At 38.0% G+C, this 23,205-nt stretch overlaps 1 protein-coding gene across 5 annotated transcripts; it reads right to left on the bottom strand.

Moving 5' to 3' along the window:
- Nucleotides 1-6,443: 6,443 nt before the first annotated feature.
- Nucleotides 6,444-22,466, bottom strand: LOC106938971 (MAGUK p55 subfamily member 4-like). Of its 5 annotated transcripts, none has more exons than XM_015021188.1 (21): nucleotides 21,940-22,272; nucleotides 20,403-20,469; nucleotides 19,505-19,626; nucleotides 19,346-19,423; nucleotides 18,641-18,724; nucleotides 18,428-18,559; nucleotides 15,402-15,483; nucleotides 15,214-15,299; nucleotides 14,257-14,328; nucleotides 13,222-13,418; nucleotides 12,074-12,132; nucleotides 11,018-11,035; nucleotides 9,933-9,974; nucleotides 9,824-9,853; nucleotides 9,417-9,455; nucleotides 8,883-9,050; nucleotides 8,511-8,591; nucleotides 7,745-7,838; nucleotides 7,536-7,644; nucleotides 6,914-7,048; nucleotides 6,444-6,813 (listed from the first exon to the last, which is right to left on the bottom strand). In XM_015021188.1, the coding sequence occupies exons 2-21, from the start codon at nucleotides 20,431-20,433 to the stop codon at nucleotides 6,628-6,630; spliced, it is 1,845 nt and encodes a 614-aa protein (XP_014876674.1). In that variant the 5' UTR covers nucleotides 20,434-20,469; nucleotides 21,940-22,272; the 3' UTR covers nucleotides 6,444-6,627. The 5 variants fall into 5 exon arrangements, 4 of the variants coding, with proteins under 4 accessions (XP_014876674.1, XP_014876673.1, XP_014876675.1 ...); XM_015021187.1 differs by having other exon boundaries at nucleotides 20,403-20,808; nucleotides 21,975-22,272; XM_015021189.1 differs by having other exon boundaries at nucleotides 21,975-22,272.
- Nucleotides 22,467-23,205: the final 739 nt, after the last annotated feature.

Here is a 23,205-nt window from a genome sequence, read left to right as displayed (position 1 = left end):
AAAAAAAAAAATCAGCAGCTGATTAAAAAGTTAGTTTTCCACGGCCATTCTTATTTTGAGTGTTTAAGTTGATCTGGTCATTCGTGCTATAAATCACATGAATATTTGAGGTTGGTGGAATTTCTGAACAGGACCTGAGAATTGATGTGGTCACTTTTTTGTTTGCTTCTACTCCATACTGTCGCATTTCTCTGGTTGCTCGTGGATTCTAGGAAACCTTACAATAATCATAATACGTCCTCATAACATTCTTCATGACATTGTAATCTGTTCACCTGTTTAGGTGTTTTAACAAGGGGCTGGCTTGTCTTCTCAAAACTTGTGTGATTCAGAACTCATAGCCACTGTTTTAATGTCGCTACACTGGGTGCCAATCAAATCTGTTTCATTTAAAGCACAGAACTTTATATGGGTTGTCTGTTGCGTCTTGTGGATTTGATTCAAATTGACACCTTGTCTTGTAGCCTGAGTTTATTGACTCAAAACCTTTTAGTGGTCGCCCAAACTAATTCTTCATTATTTATTTAGAGTTCCTATTTGCGCTTTCTGAACCATTTGAAAGAAAGTTTGTTGCAGCTTATTTTCCACCAAAGTAGTCAGTCTATTGTTTTTGTCTGTTTCAGTGTCTTTATTATTTATTTTTACACTGGCTGTTATACTGAACAAATTAAAGTTGTGTTGTTTTTACAAGTTAGCTTGTGAGGTTATTGGTGTATTTCAGTGTGCTGTACTGGTCCAGTGTTATCAAATAAATTTGTAATTCAGTACATTTATGTCTGTGTTTCAAAAAAGAAACATTTTAACTCAGTTCTGCATTGTTTTTCTGTATCGGGTCGGTATTGGCTGATAGATCACAGATATCGGCATCAGAATTGAAAAAAGTGGATCGGTGCATCCCAAGTTTTGAAAAGCAGCCAAGAAAGATTTTATTCTTAGAAACTTTTACTTGAACTTGAGTTTTTATGATATACATTAAAGATTGTATTGTGTTTGTTTTCTATATTGTACATTGTCCCCCTCAGTAGCGATCTTAGGACAGCCAGTGCTACAGATTGAAATCACATATGTGACTATCTTTCTATTCTGATCATAATATAATTCTAAGATGCTGTACTGTGGACCTCCAGGGACACCATATGTATTGAGTTTTTCATTTCTGTCCATATTGGTTTAGAAGCAAATACAAAACAGTGCCAGAACTACACATAATGAATCTCTGTTTAACTGGTTAGAAAAATTCTCAGATACCAAAAACTGAGACCAGTAGCCAGTTCTTCTCTGACTTTATTTTGACGGAGGATGTTCGGCCAGGTAGTTTGAAGATTTCTGGTTGAAACTGTTTTACAAACATTCTGAAGAAAGACAAATTTAAATTTGAACTTTGTAAGTAGTGGACTTACAAAGTCCATGTATCTTGTCAATACATGATATAAAAACCAAGATAAAATTTTACATTGAAATCCTATGAAATGCTTCTTGGTTCACGCAGTGATTCTATGTGGGGAGATCTGACTAATCTTGCGCAATTTTGGTTTTCTATATGTCATATGGACATATGAGGTCAGGAGAATTTTCAGACTAGGCATGTGTTGTGCTGTGGTTGTTGTTTTAGTTATGATTCCTTTAAGATCAAATGTATTATACCCCCCTTCATAGAAATGTGATCTAAACCAGCCTCGTGTCGTCACCTTGATTCCTTCAGGCTGTTATCAGTGACATTCAGACTTGGTTATTTGTGTATTTAGGATTTTAATAGACTTTTTCTTTTAAAACTAGTTCAACAAAATACAGAGTAAAGTTGTACAGAAAATGTTAAAACTGAGAACCACAGTACCCAAACAGCCACATTTAGCAGCTGCTAGTAACATACTACACCAGAGGTAGCTTTGTTACAGCAGTGTCAACATGTCCTTTTCATGAAGATTTTTAACTCAATATTGCCTATCTAATACATTTTGTGTTCAGCTATATTAAATTAATTTTGCTTTAACATTTATTTTCTGACACATAATTTGTTAAACATTGCAGAACTCGACCTTGGTCTAATTTTGAAATGTCAGCTGTTCAGACTTTGCAGGTGGCGAGTCCATACCCAAGGCAGGCCCATTCGTTTGTCATCTCTATGAAGCCGGGGGCTGAAGTGAGGCCGCTTGCTGAAATATAGACATTTGTGATGGATATATGACATCATTTTACATCCATGCAGAGTCATTAACTTCAAGAAGATTTAAATGGGATGCAGGGTTTAGTCAGTAAGGAACAAACAGATTTATTAAAGCAGTTAGTGTTAAGATGACAAACATGATAGTAGTGGAAAATAAACGGTTCAGGTTGTTTACTCACATGAGAGCAGATTGTAGAGGTTACAGTAGTTGAGTCCGTCATCAAGGAGACTGGTGAAGCTCAGAGAAATAGACTGACCCTGGCAAAATATTACAAAAATATGCTTTTAAGCTTTTATATGATGACCAAAATAATGATAAGAGCTTTGTAAAAACCTCAATGTGTAAACATTTTAGCCATATGGTACAGACCACACACCTAACACCTAAAAATACCTGTATTTTTGATGCAGGTGTCTTAACATCTTCTTAAGCCCTAAGATATGAAATGTATCATTTAAAAAAATAGGGTTTTTTTCACCAGATCTACCAGTTTAATAAGATATTTTTTTCCACACACACAAAACAATAAAACAGCTGCATTTAATGATATTCTTCTCTGATGCCCTCTGGTGGAGAATCTAAGTACTGCAGGTTGTATTCATCAAAAACTCAGTTCCCACGGCGTATAAACTATTCTTCTAATGTTTAGAACCAGAAAATGTAAAATATTATTTTAAATAATGTTGTCTTTAATACGGAAGGAGGGACGATGAGAAAAAATTGTAATAAATAAATAAATGTATTATATATAAAAAATCTAATCTTAAACATTTTTTTAAATAAATGTTTCATTATAATTTCAAAATAATAAAATCTAATCTGTTTTTATTTATCATTATAAAATATATGTCAATATAGCTTAAATGTATTAAATTTATCAAGCTGCTCTGCTCTTGATAAAAAAGTTTCTAAAGAAGAAAAAGACCGAAGGAAACGTCCAGAAGCTGCTTTGGCGGACACTGCTGCAAAAAATCCCCAAGAATTCATGGCCGATGTGTGAGGCAGAATTTAAACAAGTTCAATAAAATTGAGGAAAAACATTCTTAAGTCAATGTTTCTTTATTTTGTAGCATTGTCTGTGGGCTAGCCAGAAGCTAATGTTTCTTTATTTTGTAGCATTGTCTGTGGGCTAGCCAGAAGCTAATGTTTCTTTATTTTGTAGCATTGTCTGTGGGCTAGCCAGAATTTAATGCTGTTTTGGGGGTCATGGCATGAAATAGTTTGGAGACTCCCGCTCTAAGTGATGCTTTAAGAATCGCTAAAGCTGTATGAAGCAACAGCTTGCCAATTAAAAACACAAAACATGGCGCTGTGGGAGCGACGGCCGTCGCTGGTTCTTGTTCCGCTTTCTCACATCCCGTTTCCGATCTAAAAACTGTCAAATAAAGGCCACTATAGCCTAAAAAATCATTTAGAAAACGAAACAACAGAGTTTCTTACAGACACTCGACAACCGCTGGCCATGGTGGTGGGATTTAGCGTGAAGGTGATGTTCTCAGCCTGCAGGCCGTCCGGAGACGTGTGGTTGGCTTTGAGAGTAACAGGAGTGGCTGACACAAGCTGGAGAGGACGACAACAGTTTTATTCACGATCAACATGAATAAACTGAATTTAACCACATCGTTGACTCTGAAAAGCTTCTACCTGATAGTGGCATTTATCACAGCCGATCATAGGGCTGAAGGCTTCAATTTGCTTCACTAGTGCGGTGCTGATTTCAGTGCAGGGCATCTGAAAGAGCCTAGAAGGAGGAAAGTGAAACACTGGATTTAGAGCTGTGTCTGACATGATGTCCTCAGAAAAGAGGGGCTGAACTTACCAAAGAGAGCTGCAGAAAGCGTGGTAGGGGATGGGGATGGCAGCGAGGGAGCCAAACACTCCAACAAGGAGAGCAGAGACCAGCAGCAGAGTCGCCATGGTTACAGGTTACTTCCTGGTGTGTGGTCCTGAGACTGATGATGAGGGATTGTTGGTCCTCTTGAGCTTTATAAGGGTTTGTCATGAGGGAAACCAAAGAGGCCCGAAATTGATTCCTTCACAGATGTGGCTTCTTCCGACCGTATTAATTATCTCCTGATCATGTGGCCCATCAGTAATGCGTTTACTTATTGTCACAATAACAAGGGGTTTGGGTCCTTTCTTCTTTTTCTTTCTTTAACATTCAAAGTAACATTTTTTTTTTAAATAAAAAAGTGAAACATAAAGATTTGTTTTTATTTTTTATCTTTTTTTTAAATGAACTTATTCTGTTCAAACTGTAGCAGTACAATAAATCAGAATATTATTGAAAAGTCAATTTATTTCAGTAAATCAATTCACTAAGTGAAACATTAGCTTACTGCTAATGAAAACAGGACATTATTACAACAGACAAATATAATAAACTTTAAAATACAATATAATAAATGCTTAAAGTTTGCTATTTTCAAAAGGTACTTTTAATTTGAAAAATGAGTCTCATGGGAGAACATATTCTAATTTATTGACTATGGTTGTAGTTCTTTGTTTTGTTTTCTTTAGATTTTACACATAATTCAAGTTTTTCAGTCTTTTGCGCTACGAAACGTATGAATGTCTGAAATAATCAATTAAGGTGACAAAATACTGAACAAAAAATTATTTTTTGTATGACTTGTGAAGTGTTTTAAATCATTTATCTAACAGGAAGTGCTTCACTTACAGCGACTCTAGCGCAGGAGGTCAGCTGTGACATAAAGTTGTGATTTTGGATGCCTAACTTTCATATTTCTTCAGCTTTATGATTTATATGACACATGTGATTTTTCTGTTATAAATAAATTGTAACTGTGGAGGTTATTTCATCTCTCAGGATTGTGAAGACATGAGGATCTTTAGGAGAGTTTGACACTAAGTTACATCATAACTGGGTGAATTATTCTGAATTCTTTAAAATAAACCAGTGAAAATGAATTGACCTTCAGTCTATACCTTAGAAGACAAGGATGGTAAAGAAAACACGTTTTATTTCTGTTACTGTCAGTAACAGTTATTAACCATTTTAAGTTCTACAATCATGTGAATCAATAAGAACTTACTGGAGAAATCTTGCATCAACAACAAAAAAAAGTGACATTTTGGAAAAGTGTTTGGGCCCAGCAGCGTTTTCTGATTTCAAGGTAAAAGTTAGTTTATTTCAATATGCAAGGACAATGAAGAAGCTTTCTTTTTTCCCCCGTTAGCTTCTACAACATGATTCAAATAGACACATAAAGCATAAAAAATGATTTATACATTGTCAGCTGTACAGGGCCTCACAGCAGTTTCTACTTTTTGTCACATTGCAACTACAAAAGATGGCAAATTTTTGGGAATTTAAGTTGTAGACCAACACAACGTAGTGTGTGTATGACAGTAAAGTAGGAGGAAAATCGTTCAGTCTTCAATCGATGATGAGCTTTTGTATTCAGCCCTCCTCAGTTTATACTCTGTAGATTCAGTTTTTGCTGCGAGACTTGAGACAACATAGCATTAGCATTATGCGCTGCAGCTTTCATTCCAGTGAATTAAAGGTTTAAACAAATCAGAGGTGAAGCGTTCTGAACTTATTGTTGCAGTGGAAGAATGTGTGTAATCTAAAATGAGTCGCAGTGGTCAGGGCAGGTCTGAGGAGAACAACAGGAGTCTTGTTGGGAATTATTCACACCTTATCTGTGTAGCTTCCTCCTCCCACTCATGAGATGTCACAAGCCGCTCCACATCCTGTTGTGTGCGTGACGGTTTCTTTACCTCTCTGGGTGGAAGGGGGGCAACAAACACTGGAAACCAGCAACCAGAAGGGTTTTTGTCTCAGAGTTTCATTTGTAGGTCTTCATTTCAATGCCCTACTTTGACCTACTTTCTGTATTTATGTTCATGTCTGTCTCATCTTGTTCCATTGATTAGTAGTTTTTCCTCTCTCTGTGCCCTTTTGTTTCCCTATGTAAAGAAACAACTGTTTAACAAATCATAGTGATTTTTTAAAGAATATGTGAGCAGTGTGTAACATCCATGTTGGGGTCATTCCCCAAGGTCTTCCTAAAGTTAAGGCAGGTATTTAGAGATCTGAAGTAGAGTGCATCTTTCCTCCTCTTCTATAGAGGCTTTCTGGTAAAGTTAAATCTTTCAACAACTACTAAATCCAGCGTTCATTGCCCAACGCTTTCAGAATTCCCTTCAAATCTTTAGATTTCATTTTGGGTTGTTTATCTTGTTAATTAAGTGCTGATACTTCAGTAACTCAGCATCAGAGATGAAGAGGAACAACCCAGCAGACATGTAGATGTTGGTGGAGTGGAGACTAAGAAAAAAGTCGTTTATTTAATGAAACTGTTATAATATTAATACATAAAGATACTACCCATGCACCGTGTGTAAGCTTTGGTGAGACATCATCCACTACACCGCCATCATTTGCCCGTCTTCTCTCCATATTTAATTCATTAGCTCCTCTTCCTCTCCTGGTCTACTCCTCTCCTTGCAGCCAGCTGACTGGGATCCACTGAGGCTCGTTCTGCGCCTGCTGGATGATGGAGCAGAGCTGCATGCAGGCGTCCTGCAGGTCGTCATTCACCACCACGTTGTCAAAATACTGTTTGTATTTGGCCTCGATAAGCTGGGACGTGTCCTCCAGCTCCAAAAAGTCTTCCTCCTGGGTCAAAAGAAAAGGAAATCTTTCACTTCTTACTTCTTTGACATACGTTGCAATGCTGCTCTATTCCAGTAGGAATGAAACACATGGGGGCTCTTACTGTGAACGCCCTGTTGACGGCGTAGCTGGTGATGATTCTGGCGTTTCTCCGAGTCTGTCTCAGTGTTTCTGGGCTCGGCGCTTTGATGAAAATCACGTACGGCTTCAGGTTTCTTAACCGCAACAGATGGATGCCCTGAGAATCACGTAGGATAGAAGCGGAAACGAAATCAGCTCCGCTTGTCACGACATAGGAAATCATTCATCCTAACTTCCATCTCGCTGCATAACAGACATGATGATAATCATCGTCTGCTGGATTTTACATGCGAAGATACGGTTTATGACGTAAATGAGCATCGTCTATAATTGTTCTGCGTATTTTGTTTTCATCAGCCTGTAAATCCAACTGTCTACTAGATCAGACGCTGCTGCCATTTGCACTGCTGCTGTTTACGACTCTTTACTCTTTGGATCTATTTCAGATTCTTTATTTAAATTACACAGCTATACTCACTCTAACTTGTCTTTATTCTGAAGATTCCTAACTTTTTCTTTATATTTTTTCTACTGTTTTCTTTTACTGTACATAGCTTCCTAGCTAGCTGTCTATTTGTCAAGTTAGCTGTCTGTCTAGCTATCTATCTGTCTGTCTGTCTCTATCTGTCTATCTGTCTACTCACAGGTGGTTCAACATCGATGATGCACATCCGTCCTCGTTTTACCACCTCATCAATAGCATCGATGCTGGTTCCATACAGGTGGCTCTTACTCTCCCCATATTCTACAAATCTGAAAATAGAGCAAAACTCAGTGTATGGCAAGTGGTGCGCAAAGTCAGAGATAAATGATACAAAACTTTAACCAAAGGGTTTAAGTAGAATATCCCCACCTGTGGTTGCAGACCATATACTCAAACAGCTCCTTGGTGACAAAGTGGTACTCTCTACCCGCCTGCTCCCCTTCTTTTATTGGACGGGTTGTGTCTGTAAGAACACAGTGTGTCGTCAGTCATTCATGGTGTGGATAGAACAATAAAATGGTTTTCCAGCTTTATTTCTTTATGGTTTTATGATGTTTAAAATCTCTGCTTTCTCTCTGGTCTCTTTAAGGTTAAAATGCCAATTCACTTTTTCCTGAATTATTATTGCTGTATTAAATTTTGGAGTCAAATTCACTTCTGTGCATCTTTAACATAATTTGTGGTCTTCATGAGACTCGTAGTGAAGAGCAGAACACTGCCAACAATTTAAAAAATTAAATACCTTGTTTTGGTATCAAACACATTTTGATTTAGTAGAATTACTTGATAAATATGTCTTAGAAAAGTATGTATTTCTTGTACAAATTAGATAACTACGGCATTACCTGGCATCATTTTTCATATTGAAATGTCAGTGATGAGAAATTACTCATGTCTTATTTATATTGGGGATATATAAATTATTATTCAGTTCAATTTAGGCTCAGCTGAACTGCTTCATTTAGTTATTTTTAATCCCCAAAGTCTCATAAACCAAAACACAGAAAGCATAGAGCTATGAACATTATATTAAATTCCAGGATCAATAAAAACATAATTTTCTTTTTTTGCTTTTCATCCGTTTCTCTTAATACTGTAAAAACAGAGAAAAGCTGTTAAACTTGAGCTCACATACGCGGTACGGGTCCCTGGAAGGTCGACGGGTTCAGTTTGATGAGTCTCTTCCTCAGCTCATTGACTCCAACTCCTGAAGCTCCTGTTTCAGGAGGACACACAGATACTTTTGCATTTCTGACTAACTTTTTGTTTGTTGGATGATCTAAAATGTCTGAGCGCAACATAAAAAGCAAAAAGAAGAAATCAGTGGAGGGAGGCGTCACTGCCGCCGCCTCCTCTTTTTAATGGCACAGTGTTTATTTAGCTATGAAGAAAAATAAACTGGTGTGGTTTAGTACATGAACATGAGATACTTTGTGGGTAAGAAACAGAAGTAGGGAGGGACAGAATGGCAACGTTTGGTTATGAATTGGGCCAGGTCTTCTCTCACCGATGAGGATGATGAGGCGGTGGTTCTCCTGCGGGAGGCGCTGGTACAACGCCACCTCCTCATACGGGGAGGACAGGGCGCTGCTGCTGGGCGAGCAGGAGGTGCAGGACTGCCGCCTCCTCCTGTAGGACGTCCTCCTCCAAAGGCGGAAACTCCGGCGGAAGCCAGCTGACGGGAAAAAAGTACTTTCATGTTTTTGACTAAAAATAACAACATTCAATCTGGTTTTTATGCTATTAATACAACTTGATAACATGGTATTAAGTTTGACCATGTTTAGAGGAAAATATGTCTTTTAGCTTTAATGACTGTGATTTATTATTATTATTATTATTATTATTATTATTATTAGATTAAAAATGTCATCTTTTTATTATGTTACTATTAGAACCAAATATACTGTAAAAAACACAAAATCTTACATATTTTGACATATATGACATATATACCTTATTTTATGAATTGACTGAAAACAAAGTCCTAATAATAACCAGAGGTTAATTTTGTTGTGGATGCAGGAAGAAGGCGACTTACCCAGGTAAATCCCTTCAGTAATGTCTGAGTCTTCCTCATCTGAGGAAAAGAAACATTTAGTCTTCAATCTCTTGTCAGAAATCATTTATTGTTTACAATAAGAAAAACTGAATTTATAAAATAAAAATTAATCTAGTTAAAGGGTTATTATAATATTCTAGCTAACTTGTTGTCTTAAATAAATAAAATTCCAAACTTGTTAAGTTAACATCTGCGTCACGCTATATTGGACAACTTTGTTTTTAATTGATTAATTCCCAGATATTTCTGGCTTTATTCGTTTACAGACACAAATCAACTCCACAGATCAACTCTACAGGGATAAAAATGAGAAAATCTGAATTACTAAGGAATTTAAATCTATCTCAACTAGAGAAGCTACTACTGTTCTGGACAAACTTACCCACCAAAGTTTATTTCTTTATTTTTTTCCATATCTGCGGGAAGGAGAAACACGTTTTCTTTAGTAGGAGTCAGTTTTCAGTGCATCAAACTGTATCAGACTGCTGTTGTTACCTGTTAGGATCCGTTTGCCGTCAGCGTGCGTTAGATCCTCGTCTGAAAACCACAGAAAATAAAAGTTAAACTGTGTTTCCTCACAGCAACGCGTCAACACAACGCATTGGTGACTAGATGATGAAATCAAGAAGCATTTTGAAAGAATAACAACAGATCATCAGGCTGTGATTATTTTAAACAATGTCAGAAAGAGATCCAGACCAACGTGGGGTTAAAATGATTACTGAAGTGACTTTTAAAAGTAACTAACAGTATTATACTAAATAAACACTAAAATTCTTCAGTTTATTTACATGGATCAATTGCGACACATACAGTTGAAACCAGATATCAGAATAAGTCTTTTCTTTTTTAGATCTTTTTCTGCCAAAATAGTTTTATTTAATAAATGCTAAAATAGAAATAGATTTATTTTCACTTTATTTTCTAATTTTGCAGCTTACATACCAAAAAATAGTCAAAGCCCATTTTTTAATGTCAAAGCTTTGTCAGCTTCAGAGATTCATTCACAACATTTGAGCTAAATAGAGACGCACCTGTGATTGTTAATCCATTAGATCATGTAATCGGATTAATCACAGGAGAAACGGGAAATTTATCAGGAGAAATGGGCCAAAATTCTGGCTAATTAAAGTTTAGCTAGAATTTTAAAAGAAAATTCTACCCAAAAAATGAGGAAACATTTGTAAATTTCTGACTTTAAAGAAAGCTACAAGAAGTTTGATTTAAAAATGATTTTTTTTCTGTCTGACGTTTAGCAAATAGAAAAAAAAGTGTTGATTTTAACAGGAAACATTTGGACTCATTGTGTCTGTTTACGCATTATATAAATATCCAGTTTCAACTCTTATGTGTCGTGAGAAAGACATTTGTCAATTTCAAATAATACACCATGTTGGCTTGTTTTGATAAATATTTAATGGCAAACAACAAACCGTGAGAAATCTGGAATTGTATGAGGACGAACACTTCAGCCTGATGGTTCAGCTAATGTCTCAAGCAAGTAGGTAAAAATACGCTTCCCTTAGACACTGCAGCGCAGCAGACATTGTAGTAACTGTGTTATTGGGTGTGTCACTCACCGTTATCAGCCAGGCTGTCTTCAGTAGGCAGGGAGGGAAACAAACAGCTGTTTAAATGTGACACAGGCAGAAATATGAAGAAAACCACTAGATCATTGTTAATTATATCTGTATTATGTGTTTACAAATGATAGACAATGGAGACAATAAAAACTTTGGTTTTACAACCTTCAAAGGGCTGTTAGACTTCACAGAAAGACAATAAATGGTAAGTTGGTTAAAGGGATATACACAATTTCTGTATCCACTTCACAATAGGACTTGTGTCCTGATTACACCAGTTTGCGGAGCGTTATTTGAATTTTTTTCACTGTTGATTTCATAATCATGTAGACTGTTTGCAAGAACTATGACTTTGCAATGCAAAACCTATAACAGTGGGATCAAAGTTGATCAAGACTACTGTCACAGGTAGAAGGTTTGTCGCTTTTTTAGAGATACAGAGAAAAGATAAATCAGACAATAAACAGCTAGCTAACTTGATAGCAGTACTACGGTAGCTGCTATCAATCTGTCAGACTGCAGTTTGAAACTGTACATTTATGAGTCAGATGCTCGAGATCAGCTGATGAGAAACGACGGAGACACATTGAATGGAGCCCTGAAATGCCTGGATGTCTCAGTAACTGTGCAAAATAAGTGTCAATGGTCCACTGATGTAAAAGAAATAAAATTTCACAATTGTTGTGTTTCCATTAAATACGAAATGCAATTAAAATCACATGTGAATAAGTTTGTTAATGTGATAAGTCATTAAAAGCATCCCATGCCATCAACCTCCAACTACTTCCTGTTGTCTTCTTCGTGGTTTTCACCAGTGGCAACATCAAGTTTGACACACATGACACGTGTGATGCAAAAAAAAGTGTTTCCGTTGCAGTTTTGAGAGATGAACCAATTCCAATACGACCGATAAAACCATCTGATCAAGCCATCTCACTGTGTTTTCATTAAGTGAATTTATTTTCTAAATGCCAAATTGCGCGATTAAATGATTAATGGAAACGCAGCAAGATAAACCTAGATGAACTGAGAGATAATGATAAATATTCTCACAAGGTCTGATGCATGAGTGAACCTGGGATGGATGACACCACCACTGCTCCTTGTGTTTACTGTGAAGACAAAAATAGAGAGATGAACAGCGAAATAATTACAGCTGCAAGCAGCAAACAGTTCTCAAGTAGAAATCCTGCACTCAACAAGGACAAATCTATTTAAAGCCATGACAGAGAGCCACATGATGGAGATTAAAAATGAGCCAAAGTAGTGGCAATGCTGCAGTGAAAAATTAAGTTCTGGTAATCTTTGTGTGGTGAGAAGCAGAAATAATTCTAGTTTCATGCAAGTATGAATTAAAAGACAGCTTGTGTTTATGTTATAGTCCAAAAAGCATTTACTTTATTATTTTATTATTATTTACCTGCACCAGTAACACTTGTATATATGCATTTGTATTTAAAGTCACACTTATAGTTTTTCAGTATTTCTTCTGTGTACTACAGTAGCCAAGCAACGACATTTTGTTGCCAAATTCACTGTCGTGTCTTTCTGCAATGACAATGAAGTAAATCTAACGCTAACTCTAGCAGTGATAGAGTTATTAAACAATGAGCAGCTAATTGCTGCATTATCAATTAAGAATGTATAGATTTACAATCAGCGTAAGAGTAGTGTGTAAAACTGTAATAAAAGAAAATATGTTAAAGAGTTTAAAAACAGTAGTTGTACATTAGAGGGGTTAATATTGAATTATGTTTGATTCTTCTTAGAAATCTAACAATAGGCTTTTCAACAAAAAAAGTGGATAATAAAATACAAAGAGAAACATTTTGTTTTTTTCTTTTACATTTGTGAACAAATTGCTCCCTCTGGCGGCAGTTTGAGCTGCTGGCAGGTATGCAAGTTTCTGTGTGTGTGTGTGTCTGTGTGTGAACCTGGTTTTTATGTCCTGGTGAGGACCTATGTCTGTCTACAATGTGGGATTGCAGGGACCACTGCTCCTTTGAGGACATTTTCTTGGTCTCTATGAGGGAAAATGCTGTTTTTGGGTTAAGGGTCACGCATGTGAGGGTTAGGGTTGGATTTAGAGATATGGTGTGAATTAAGTTTTGTCTAGGATTGAGGTAAGTGTTTTGGGTTAGGCATATCTCACTGAATGGAAGTCAATACAAACTTCTAATGTGTGTGTTAGTGTGTGTCACCTCCTCAGCATGCTAGCGGAGGGAATTAGCCCAGCAAAGGAAGCGCCACAGGGCAGCTTTCTGGCCTGCCACCACAGAGCGTCTGATTGGTCGACCACCTCCAGCAGGTCGCCTCTAATGAAAGCCATTCCTGCATCCGGACACGGGATGGAGGAGTCCTGTAGGGGGCAGTAGTCCACCATCGCCCTCATGTACACCTTAAAGACAGACACCAAAATCAAGAAATAGATACTCAAAATAAATGGAGCTAGCATGTTTTCTCTTTTTTTTTGTTCAAAAGTTGCAACACTGCATTTCGTCTTCTGCAGGTCCAAAGTACTTTTAGATGATTATATAGTAAGAAAAGTTGGTTAAAAAGTAATTTAAAAAAAAACTACTTGACAGCATTTAATGAGTACTGGTTTAGAGGTAAAAATTTAAAATTTTAAGAAAAATTAGTTTAATTATCACAGACAGAGCATGAAAGAACATGCTATAAAATTAAAAACTAACCTTTTGAACTAGCGTACATAAAATTTTATCATTAGCAGCTGTGCTAAGTGACCATTGGATCAATATATTGCTGTAACTGACTAGTTTTACAAAGTAATAACATTGAAAACCACGTGAAGCTTAAAATGAGTAAGTATTCCACAGAATCAGCTGAGTCAGAATAAAATTACCTACAAGTGTAAATAAAGTATAAGTAAAGTTATCTGAACCAGAGTTGCAGCTCTACTCCACATTTCTTGCCCTTCAACTTCCTGTCTGATGGCAGCACTGTTTCCTGATTGGCTTAAAGTTTTACCAACACACATGACATTTTTAACTTTAAACCCTTTATCTCCTGAGGTTGCAGGTCCCAAAGTGGACGTACTTTATTGGATCTCCACTTCCTTAAAGCTCATTTTGGAAAATATTTTGCACGCACCTTTCCAAGACATTTGATGTGTACTTGAACTTATTAAATTCAAATGAATGAGTCGATGCTTTATTATATATTATATGCTTACTTTAGACTCAGGTTAAACCTAAAATGCGGAGGGTTTTTCTTACTGGCTTCTGGCTGCTGGTGACCTGCGTTGACCTCGGGATAACTTTGAACAGAATAGTTCCAATCGAACTGTTCTGACGGGGAGAAACACAGACAGGACAATTAATATGACTGAAAAATGACTACATATGCACACCTTTATAGAACAGACTAATCATAACCTGACGTTTCTGGAATGATTCAGAAATTTGCTATCTACAAAATTAAATCTAAAATGACTTACAAGAAGAGATGATGGTAGATAGTTCAAGATTCCTGCTGCTTCCTAATTATTATTAAGCTACATGTAATAACATTTATAACAGTACCTAATTAAATCCACCACCAAATTCAATAAAATTTGTCCACAAATTAAAAGTTAAAAGGAAACCAAGCAGAAAAAACAAATGTAATTCACTGGATGCATTTGATTTAAATGAATTGTCAATTATATCCAGCATAGGTGGAATACATAAATATTTATTTACTTTTACAACAATTAACTCAGATTCAGTCACAATTGATATTATTCCAAGTGATAAAAAAAGACAACAAAAAGATCAATTAGTCATACCACATCAGATAAAGTTTTCTTCAGCTTTTGCTGTGTGATTTCTGGTATTATGCAGTAACTGGTGTAATGCTTTAGTAAATTTTAAAAATCTCCGTCTTATGCTGCCAAATAACATAATATTCAAATTTCCTTTTGCAAAAGAAATGCATAGAAAATACGTTTTTAACATAAACTGACTTACTTGAGTAGCACAAAGAAAATACAATGAAAAAGCATTAAAGGGCCAGTAATGTGTTTTCCAGGCACAATAGCACAATCATGTAACTATATTCCCTTCAGTTGTGCTAAAAATATATATTAAATATGACTTAAAGAAAGTTTGACTTTAAGTCATATTTGACCTTGAAATTGGGCCTCTGTCTCTTTAAGAAGCTCCTGCTCTTTCTGAAACTTCAGATAAACCTACCAGTATCTGGATGACTTTTTCTGGTTCCAGCCCCACCACTGAGTTGCCATTCACCTCCACTATAAGATCACCAGGATGAAGGAGTCCTGAAGCAGAAATCAGCAGTAACTAATGAAAATATTTGTTCTTTTTCACTCAAATACCCTATCAAGCACTGTCTCAGACAGCTGTGAAAGGTTTTATCTCACCACTGCGGTCTGCCAGTCCTCCATGAATCACTCGGGCAATGTAGATGTCTCCTGTCACCTCGTCCCTCCTTATAGTCGCTCCCTGATAGACAGAAATGACTCACCTGTAATGCCTTCTGAAACAACTGTAGTACAGCTTGTGGGACAGGAGTATAGAAAAGGATGGAAGCCCAGCAGTTTAGTGGGAGAAAGCTATGATGATCAGAATGACTTCTGAAGAAAGAGTAAGATCTGCCCAGAGCCGCCATCTTGTTTTACAAGCATATTTTTATTTGGTCTTTGAATTCAGGTCAACTGCAAAAAGGGATAATTGAAATAAAAGCTTTTGTTTTTGAAAATATTTTCTGTCATTTCTCATTCCATTTATTTAAGAAAATAACNGGNTGTGGGGACATTTCTTTTTTAAATTAAAATCAGAAACTTGATTTGGTAGGAAGATTTTATTTTTAAGCCAAATTGCTCAGCCCCAAATGGAACAGCAGCATAAAATTATGGTTTTGATGGGAAAATGGGAACAATTGTCACAATTTATCTTAAAGGAAAATCAAATTAAGCAGATAAAAGTTCTTTGTACCTTTCATTTAATTTCCTTTTATCTCCTTTGGCTGATCCACTAAAATGCAAAACTGTGTCTGAATTTGTCCCATGAAAAAGTCTATATGAATTTGTAAGAAAAGGCCTGGTAAATCAGTTTTAGTCTGTTTCTAATGATGATGCAGACGTTATCTCTAAAGTAGCTGCTTATTTTTCTTCTTCTTGCTCGTTGTCAAGCAGCCTGTGATATTGCAGTCCTGCTTGTCTTCCTGTTGCGCTCTTGTGACCGCTCCATTGTGGAATCGAGCATGTCCGTTATGGTCTGCACCATCTGATCGCTTGCTGGATTTATTTCCTCCGTGCAATCCCTGTGGGCTGTGGTATCCTGCAAAACCATCTGCACAGGAACCAGCAGAAGAAGAAGAGGAGGAGGAGGAAAAGCTGGAGGAAGCAGAGGAGTGCGAGAGCAGCCGTGGATAAGGCGTGGGAGGTTTGTGGATCATCACCGGAGATAACGAGGAGACTCTTGGCGGCAGTGTGGGCCGCTGGTTCGGGTTCGGCCTGCATGGTGGAGACGTCTCGGGGTGGTTTCTGGCCACGATGATCCCCTGAAGCTTATCGACCACCTCGGCAAGAAGATTGAGGGCCTGGACGTTTTCTTCGACGCGATCCGTGATCATTTCTGTCGCCGCCACCATTTTCTGTTCCAGGTGGCGTACATCCTGGCTACTGTGTTCGATACTGCTGGCCACAGTCTGAACCGTGGTCCTGAGCTCCTCCATGCTGCAGATTTTGTCAAACTCAGGAGGTTGATGATGTTTCTGTGGTTGCTGCTGTGGTTTGTCATGATGTGGAGAAGAGTTGATAATACACGAAGGTCTTAAAGACTCTTTTTGACAATGCCTCACAGGATTTGGGAGAGTGCTGACTCCTTGTTGCCTCATAGAAGGTTGAGTAGCAGGAATGACTGGTGCTGTGTGGACCCTACAAGGAGTAGGAATGCTCCTTGATTCACCTCCTGGAGCAACCTTTTTGTACATAAGGGGAGAGTTGGGAAGACTGACAGTGTAGGCCGAGATTGGAGGGGGAGGGTAAGAATAGTCGTCACTGCTCCCTCCGCTAGAGGCATCGTCCTCTTTGTTGGGCATGAGTCTCTCTGAAATATACCAGTAGGTGAGAGCAAAAGAAGAAAAGTACAGAAGTTTAGAAAGTGCAAGAAAACATGGCAGTGGATTCAGGTGATGTTTCTTTTCCAAGGTTTGATGTTGCCATGAAGGAAATTATGAAAGGTATGAGTGGGCATTTGATGTGAAAGACGCATGGATGTTGTTCCTATGGGATATTTAAAAGATGAAGATGGACTAACATCGCGAAAGGTTAATGCCAAGAGCACTGGATGAACGCGATGATGGCTAGTGATGAGTTGATTCATTATGATTCTCCACCATTGTGGCTTAGGTGACGATGCACAGGTCGGTTCTTCTCTTACCAGAACATGTTTCTGGATTCAAGACAGCCGGAGCTGAGTGGTTGAGCCCTTGCTTCAAAAGTTCTGCGTTTTGTGGACATAAACGACAACTTCCCATCGACTCGTAACGGGGAACAAAGTGGCAGGGCAGATTTCCATGGAGAGGCAGAGGCCTGGCCTCGCTCTCGGCCATTCTGAGCTCCTCCCCAGACCACGCCCTCCTGGCGGGGATGAGGCGCTCCAACGTGAGTCGACGAAGGCTGCTCCAATGGCTACGGCACACTCCGACCCGGTCTTCAGAACTTCTGTATCCCTTTTCACGCTTGGAGCATGAACAAGAAGAAACTCAGTATTTTTTAGGGTTTTAAGAGGGTTTTTGGTAAGTTGTCATTTTCTGTTTGGGCTTCAAATTCTTGGAATACACGACCATTACACCAGAGAAATATTACATTATTGAACTGTTTCACCAAATCAGTTAAGTAATGGGTATTAGATAATCAAAATGGCACTATATTGACAAATGTTTTTATGTTTTTTTCTTACAGATTTGACTTGTTTTTATTTTCATTCTAAATGTTTACTGTAAATTACACTACTTTAGGTATAGATTGAAATCTGTCATAAATCATAGGTCATGTATGTTGTTATGGATGTTAAGTGTAATTTTTTAATCCCTTCCATGAACCTGGTAGGGGACTACAGATGAAAGTTTGGCTAAATCTGGCATATTTACGTGATTCATGTTGCTTAATATGCATTGTTCCCTTAATGAAATAAATTAAATTCACAATTAAAATTTCACAAACTACTTCATCACTATGTCATCTTGTAGTGATCCAGTTGAAATATTCCAATTTATTTAGATTATAAAGGGTTTTATAAGAACATCTGACAACTTAAAATAACATCACAAATGACAAAAAAAGGTCAGTAAATCAGCTACTAAACATTGAAAATCATATTTTTTCCATCATTAGGCTTAATTGCTGAGTCTTAAAAAAGTAAAACAACACTTTTATCTCACCAGAGGTTGGTTATTCTTTACAAGACAAACGATCCTCATGGCCTCCTCGTCCTCAGGTAACTCATCAGGCAGGGGAGAAAGGACGGGTAAATAGTCTGACTGCGCCACGCTGTCGTGAGATGATAGGAGGGCCTAGTGGACACATTCATACATGCTCAGACAACATCAACGATGACTTGGGTAGAGAAGATTTGCTGGAATCCAAGATCAAACCTGGACATGTGGTGAGCTGAGGAGGTTGTAGAGCTCACGAGCTTCAGCTGAAGGACGGTGCGCTCTTTGTATGATGGCCATGATCTGACGAAACAGGCAAGAAAATGGATGAATAGTGAATCATAAATTTCCCCAACATTCTGAATTAATATGATGTGAATATATTTCCTCCTAACTAATGGTTTTTGCATTTTGTCCTATTGTAATTGCTGGGGACAGAAGTTGCAATATTTGTTACATTTTCAGCTGTCAAACAATCCAAACCCTTCGAAAAACCTGTTCACCCCCTCGCCTGTGGTGGCGCTACACCAAGAACTACTGAAGGAAATGACACAATAACCTTTCTTCTTCTCTAAATGGAAACAATAATGGTGTAGCATCAGATTTTAGTGGTTGTAAGACTTCCCTTTTGTTGTTGGCAAAGACCACAACCAATTTCTCCCACTTGCTATATTTACCCAGAATTCCAAGCGTTTTAGTCCACTTCCTGCTTTTGGCGCAGTCTCAGGTCCCCTTTGCATTCACATATGCATTCAAACAACACAAGAGTTCAATTCAACTGAACTGAAACTTAAGTTTTTGGTCCACAGGAGAATTTGACTGCATATTACCACCTCCCCAAACAAACCAGACTTTCTAGGCTAACAAACTGGAGTTCGATCAAACTGAAGTAAACAGGGCTGGTGTGAATCCACCCTTACTCACCTCAAATAAGAGTCCAGAGGCACAAGGTAGAAGGGGACTTGGTGACAATCTCTGGAACTGCATCAGGCACTCGTAAATCTAAAGCGGTAAAACATGCAATTGTATAAGAATTACCCAGCTCCATAGTAGGTTACATCCTTTGCTAAACCATAGAAATACCTTTAGTAAGGCGCGGAGCCATGGAGCGCTCAGTAGTTCATGCAGAAGCTGAGAGCCACTAATGTTTCTGTTGACGGCTTCACTAACATCCTCCACAACGCTGGATAATACTTCACTGACCCCTGAAAGCATAACATAATAGAGACCTTAGAAGCATCACTATGCTACTGATTATTGTAATGCCAAAATTTCTGAACAACAGCTGTGATTTTCTGGTGTCAGAAAGAAAGTTCTCTATAAGAGAGAAGACTTTTTTTCTCCACTCAGTTGTCCAGAAAACATTTGTGTGCATCAGTGAATTAATGTTCTCTGATTATCTTTCCAGTGGCTGACTAACTTGGCTGGATGGACACTTGATACAGTGCATGGTATCATGAGCTCTTTGAAATATCAGGAGATTTTTCAACTAAAACCCAGTGGCCAAAACCCAAAAGTCAGTGGGTTTTCACAATTATTGAAAACATATGGTCAAATTAACACAGAAACTGATATCTGAACAACAAAAACAACCTCCTTTCGTTGCCATGTCACTCCCCAGACCTACGCATAACATGCCTGGTGGGTGAGCAGCAGAAAATATAAAGTATCTAGGACCCTAACCAATCCAGAGAGAAATGTACTGCCATGTATGCAATAGGGTGTTGTGCAAAGTAGTAACAATAAGGGTACCAACTATCAGTCATATGGTTTAAACAAAAACAACATTAATTTATATTAAATATTTGAGCAAATCTTTGCTATGTATGCCACGGTGCTGTAATTATACCTAAACATGCTACCCCAGACATAAGTTGAGTTACCTCCACTTTTGTCGTAATTGACAAAAGTGGTCAGATATGTCAGACTCTATAGAAGGTCACATAGAGCTGTGTGTCTCTTAGTGTGTTTGTTTTCTCACCATCCTCCATAGTTTCTCTCATGGTGATCATCCAGAACCACCATAGAGGAATTAATTGCTATTTCTCCTGTAAGGAAACCAGACAAAATACATTACAACGTCATTACAGAGAAATATTACTGAGCAAGTTGAATATGCCCTAGGTAGTCAGCATATTTGTTTATAATACAAACTTAAAACTATGTATTTACACATCACATGTTAAATAGGTATCATATTGTTTATGATATGCTATTAATGCTGTTTGTGAGGTCAAGAAATTGATGTGAAGCAGCTCGACAGTCCTACAGCCTAATCAATGTTTTTTTTGTCAATACTTTACCGATATCACTCTGGTCGCTGGTTTTGATTTCAGTTTGTGGCTGGAGCTGTTGACAGATGGCTCATCTGAGCTTTCTGTAATAGACTAAAGCAGCTCAAATTAAGGTGGGCAGACCGAAGGCAGCTGCTGGCCTTAATACTTATCACTTTCAGTATCTGTGGTAAAACAAGCACGTATAATCATGTTCTCAAGTGGAGGAGTTTAAGTATCTCAGGGTCTTGTTCACGGATGAGGGAGAAAAGGAGCGGGAGATTGATAGGCAGATTGGAGCAGTGTCTGTACCGGTCTGTTGAAGTGAAGGGAAAGCTGAGTCAAAAGGCAAAGCTCTCGATTTACCGGTCGATCTACGTTCCTGTCCTAATCTGCAGTCATGAACTTTGGGTGGTGACTGACAGAACAGGTGAGAAGCTTGGTCCTTCAGGAGGGACTCAGAGTAGAGCCACCGCTCCTCCATGTCGAGAGGAATCAACTGAGGTGGCTCAGGCATCCGGTTAGGATGCCTCCAAGTTGAGGTGTTATGGGCACGTCCAACGAAGAGGAGACCCACAGGAAGACCTAGGAGACGCTGGAGGAACTATGTTTCCAATTTGGCCTGGGAACGTCTTGGGGCTGCCTCTGAAGAGCTGGCCAAAGTGGCTGGGAAGAGGAAAGTCTGGGCCTCCCTACTTAGGTTAAATAAAAACAAGCAGTGATTTGAAGTTTGATTGATGGTATTTAACAAAAAATATAGTGGGGCTTTTGAAAGGCCTGGAAAAGGACGAGAAAATCACTGCTTTATGCTAATTTATCAGGTTATTCTACATTTTCTAGAAACGTGCTCTAAACATGTTTGTTTAGAAGAAGGGGTCACTCCCAAGCCACTGACCCCATCAGGTGGGCTTCTTTTGACAATATTGCATCAATCGTTATTAGCCAACCCATCTACCTGACTGGATTGATTTGTTTATATATTTCTGGCTATAAGGTGGATCCATTTGCCTTGTAAAGTGCCTTGAGATCACATTTGTGTAAAATACACTGAATTAAACAATTCATTGGCATTTCATCTATTGAGAAAGACAATAAATGCTTAATTTTATTTAAAAAAAACAACTACATTTGTGTACACTATTCAACATTAATACAGCTGCAGTAGACTTTAGGTCTAATGTTAATCAGTTTAGCTTGTATTTGTCTCATCTGTGCATTTAAGCGCATAAAAAAAAACGTACTTACATGTGGTCAGCTCACAGACAACAGCATCAAAGTACCTTTCTCCCTTTGGTTTGGGTTCCCTGAGCGTGTTGATTCAAGGTTTGATCTTTGAGACGGAGTGAATCAGCAGTGTGAGCATGTCAGCCGCAGCCAAAAGTGACTGACATGGAGGTTAGTTTACAACCAAACCCAACCTGACACTAATCCTCTCTAACCCAGCTTAATCTACCAACCTCTCCCTCTCTGCCTCCACTTCATCCCGCTTTCTCGCTGAAATTCACAAATCTTTTCCTGGTTTTCTTTTGTAAAGAACTCAATCCATTTTCCTAGCCTTCTTTTACATTTTTGTGTTGTCAAGAAATTTTTAAAATATATTTTGTCCTTTCCTTCCTGTTTTACTCATTCTATGTAGCTCAGCGGATCACAAAGCTTCTTAGTCGGTCGCCGCTTTTAGCCACAGACACACAAACCCACACACTGTTCTTTGTGAGGACCTTTGTTTACATAATCTATTAACCTAACCTGATACCAGATTAGGTCTTAACCAGAATATCCAAGTGTTAAATTATATGCAAATACTCCTTGAGCTTTCCGAAAGTGAGAACTAAAAAGCACGTCTTCACTTTTTTAAATGTCCCCTCTTGGGGATTTTAAGGGAACTTGGTAGGAAGTGGTCCTCACGTTGCTCTGTCAACAAGTACACAAAAATGCAATAAATGCATAGTTACGTTACATTAAATCCCACTGGAACATCTGCGCGCTGAAGACGCCAGCTGCTTGCAGCTGTGTGCATGTGTGTATGTGTGTGTGTGTGTGGAGTTATCCTGGTGCAAATGTCAGTGGGTCGCCTCTTCAGAGATTACCACTGATCCCACAATCACAGAAACAGAGACGGAGAGGCCCCACACAGGAATAGATGGAAGAAAACATGGCTTCCACGGCGGGAGTGATGCTTACACACTGCTTTGTCAACCATGCAATATATGTGTCAATACACCAATGAGACTCATACATCCACATAATCTGCATAAAATTGATTTTTCATTATTTTTTAGTAACATCAATGTCATTTTCCTCACATAGGTTTACAAGATAATGTCAGAGAGTAAAATTGGCCAAAAAAAATCAACCACCAGCTCTACAAAGATTGACAGAGATTGATAGCATTTCCTTGTTTTTAGTCTTTTATTTTGAAAACTTTGATAATTATACGTTAAAAACACTCAGCTCTCACACATAAATAATTTTGTATTTTATTGGTCACTCGTGTTTAACATATCAAATACA

The sequence above is a fragment of the Poecilia latipinna genome, unplaced genomic scaffold (assembly GCF_001443285.1).
Source record: "Poecilia latipinna isolate Pla-1442-1.1 unplaced genomic scaffold, P_latipinna-1.0 Scaffold2735, whole genome shotgun sequence".
Lineage (NCBI taxonomy): Eukaryota > Metazoa > Chordata > Actinopteri > Cyprinodontiformes > Poeciliidae > Poecilia > Poecilia latipinna.
This window is presented reverse-complemented; position numbering and strand designations above follow the sequence as displayed.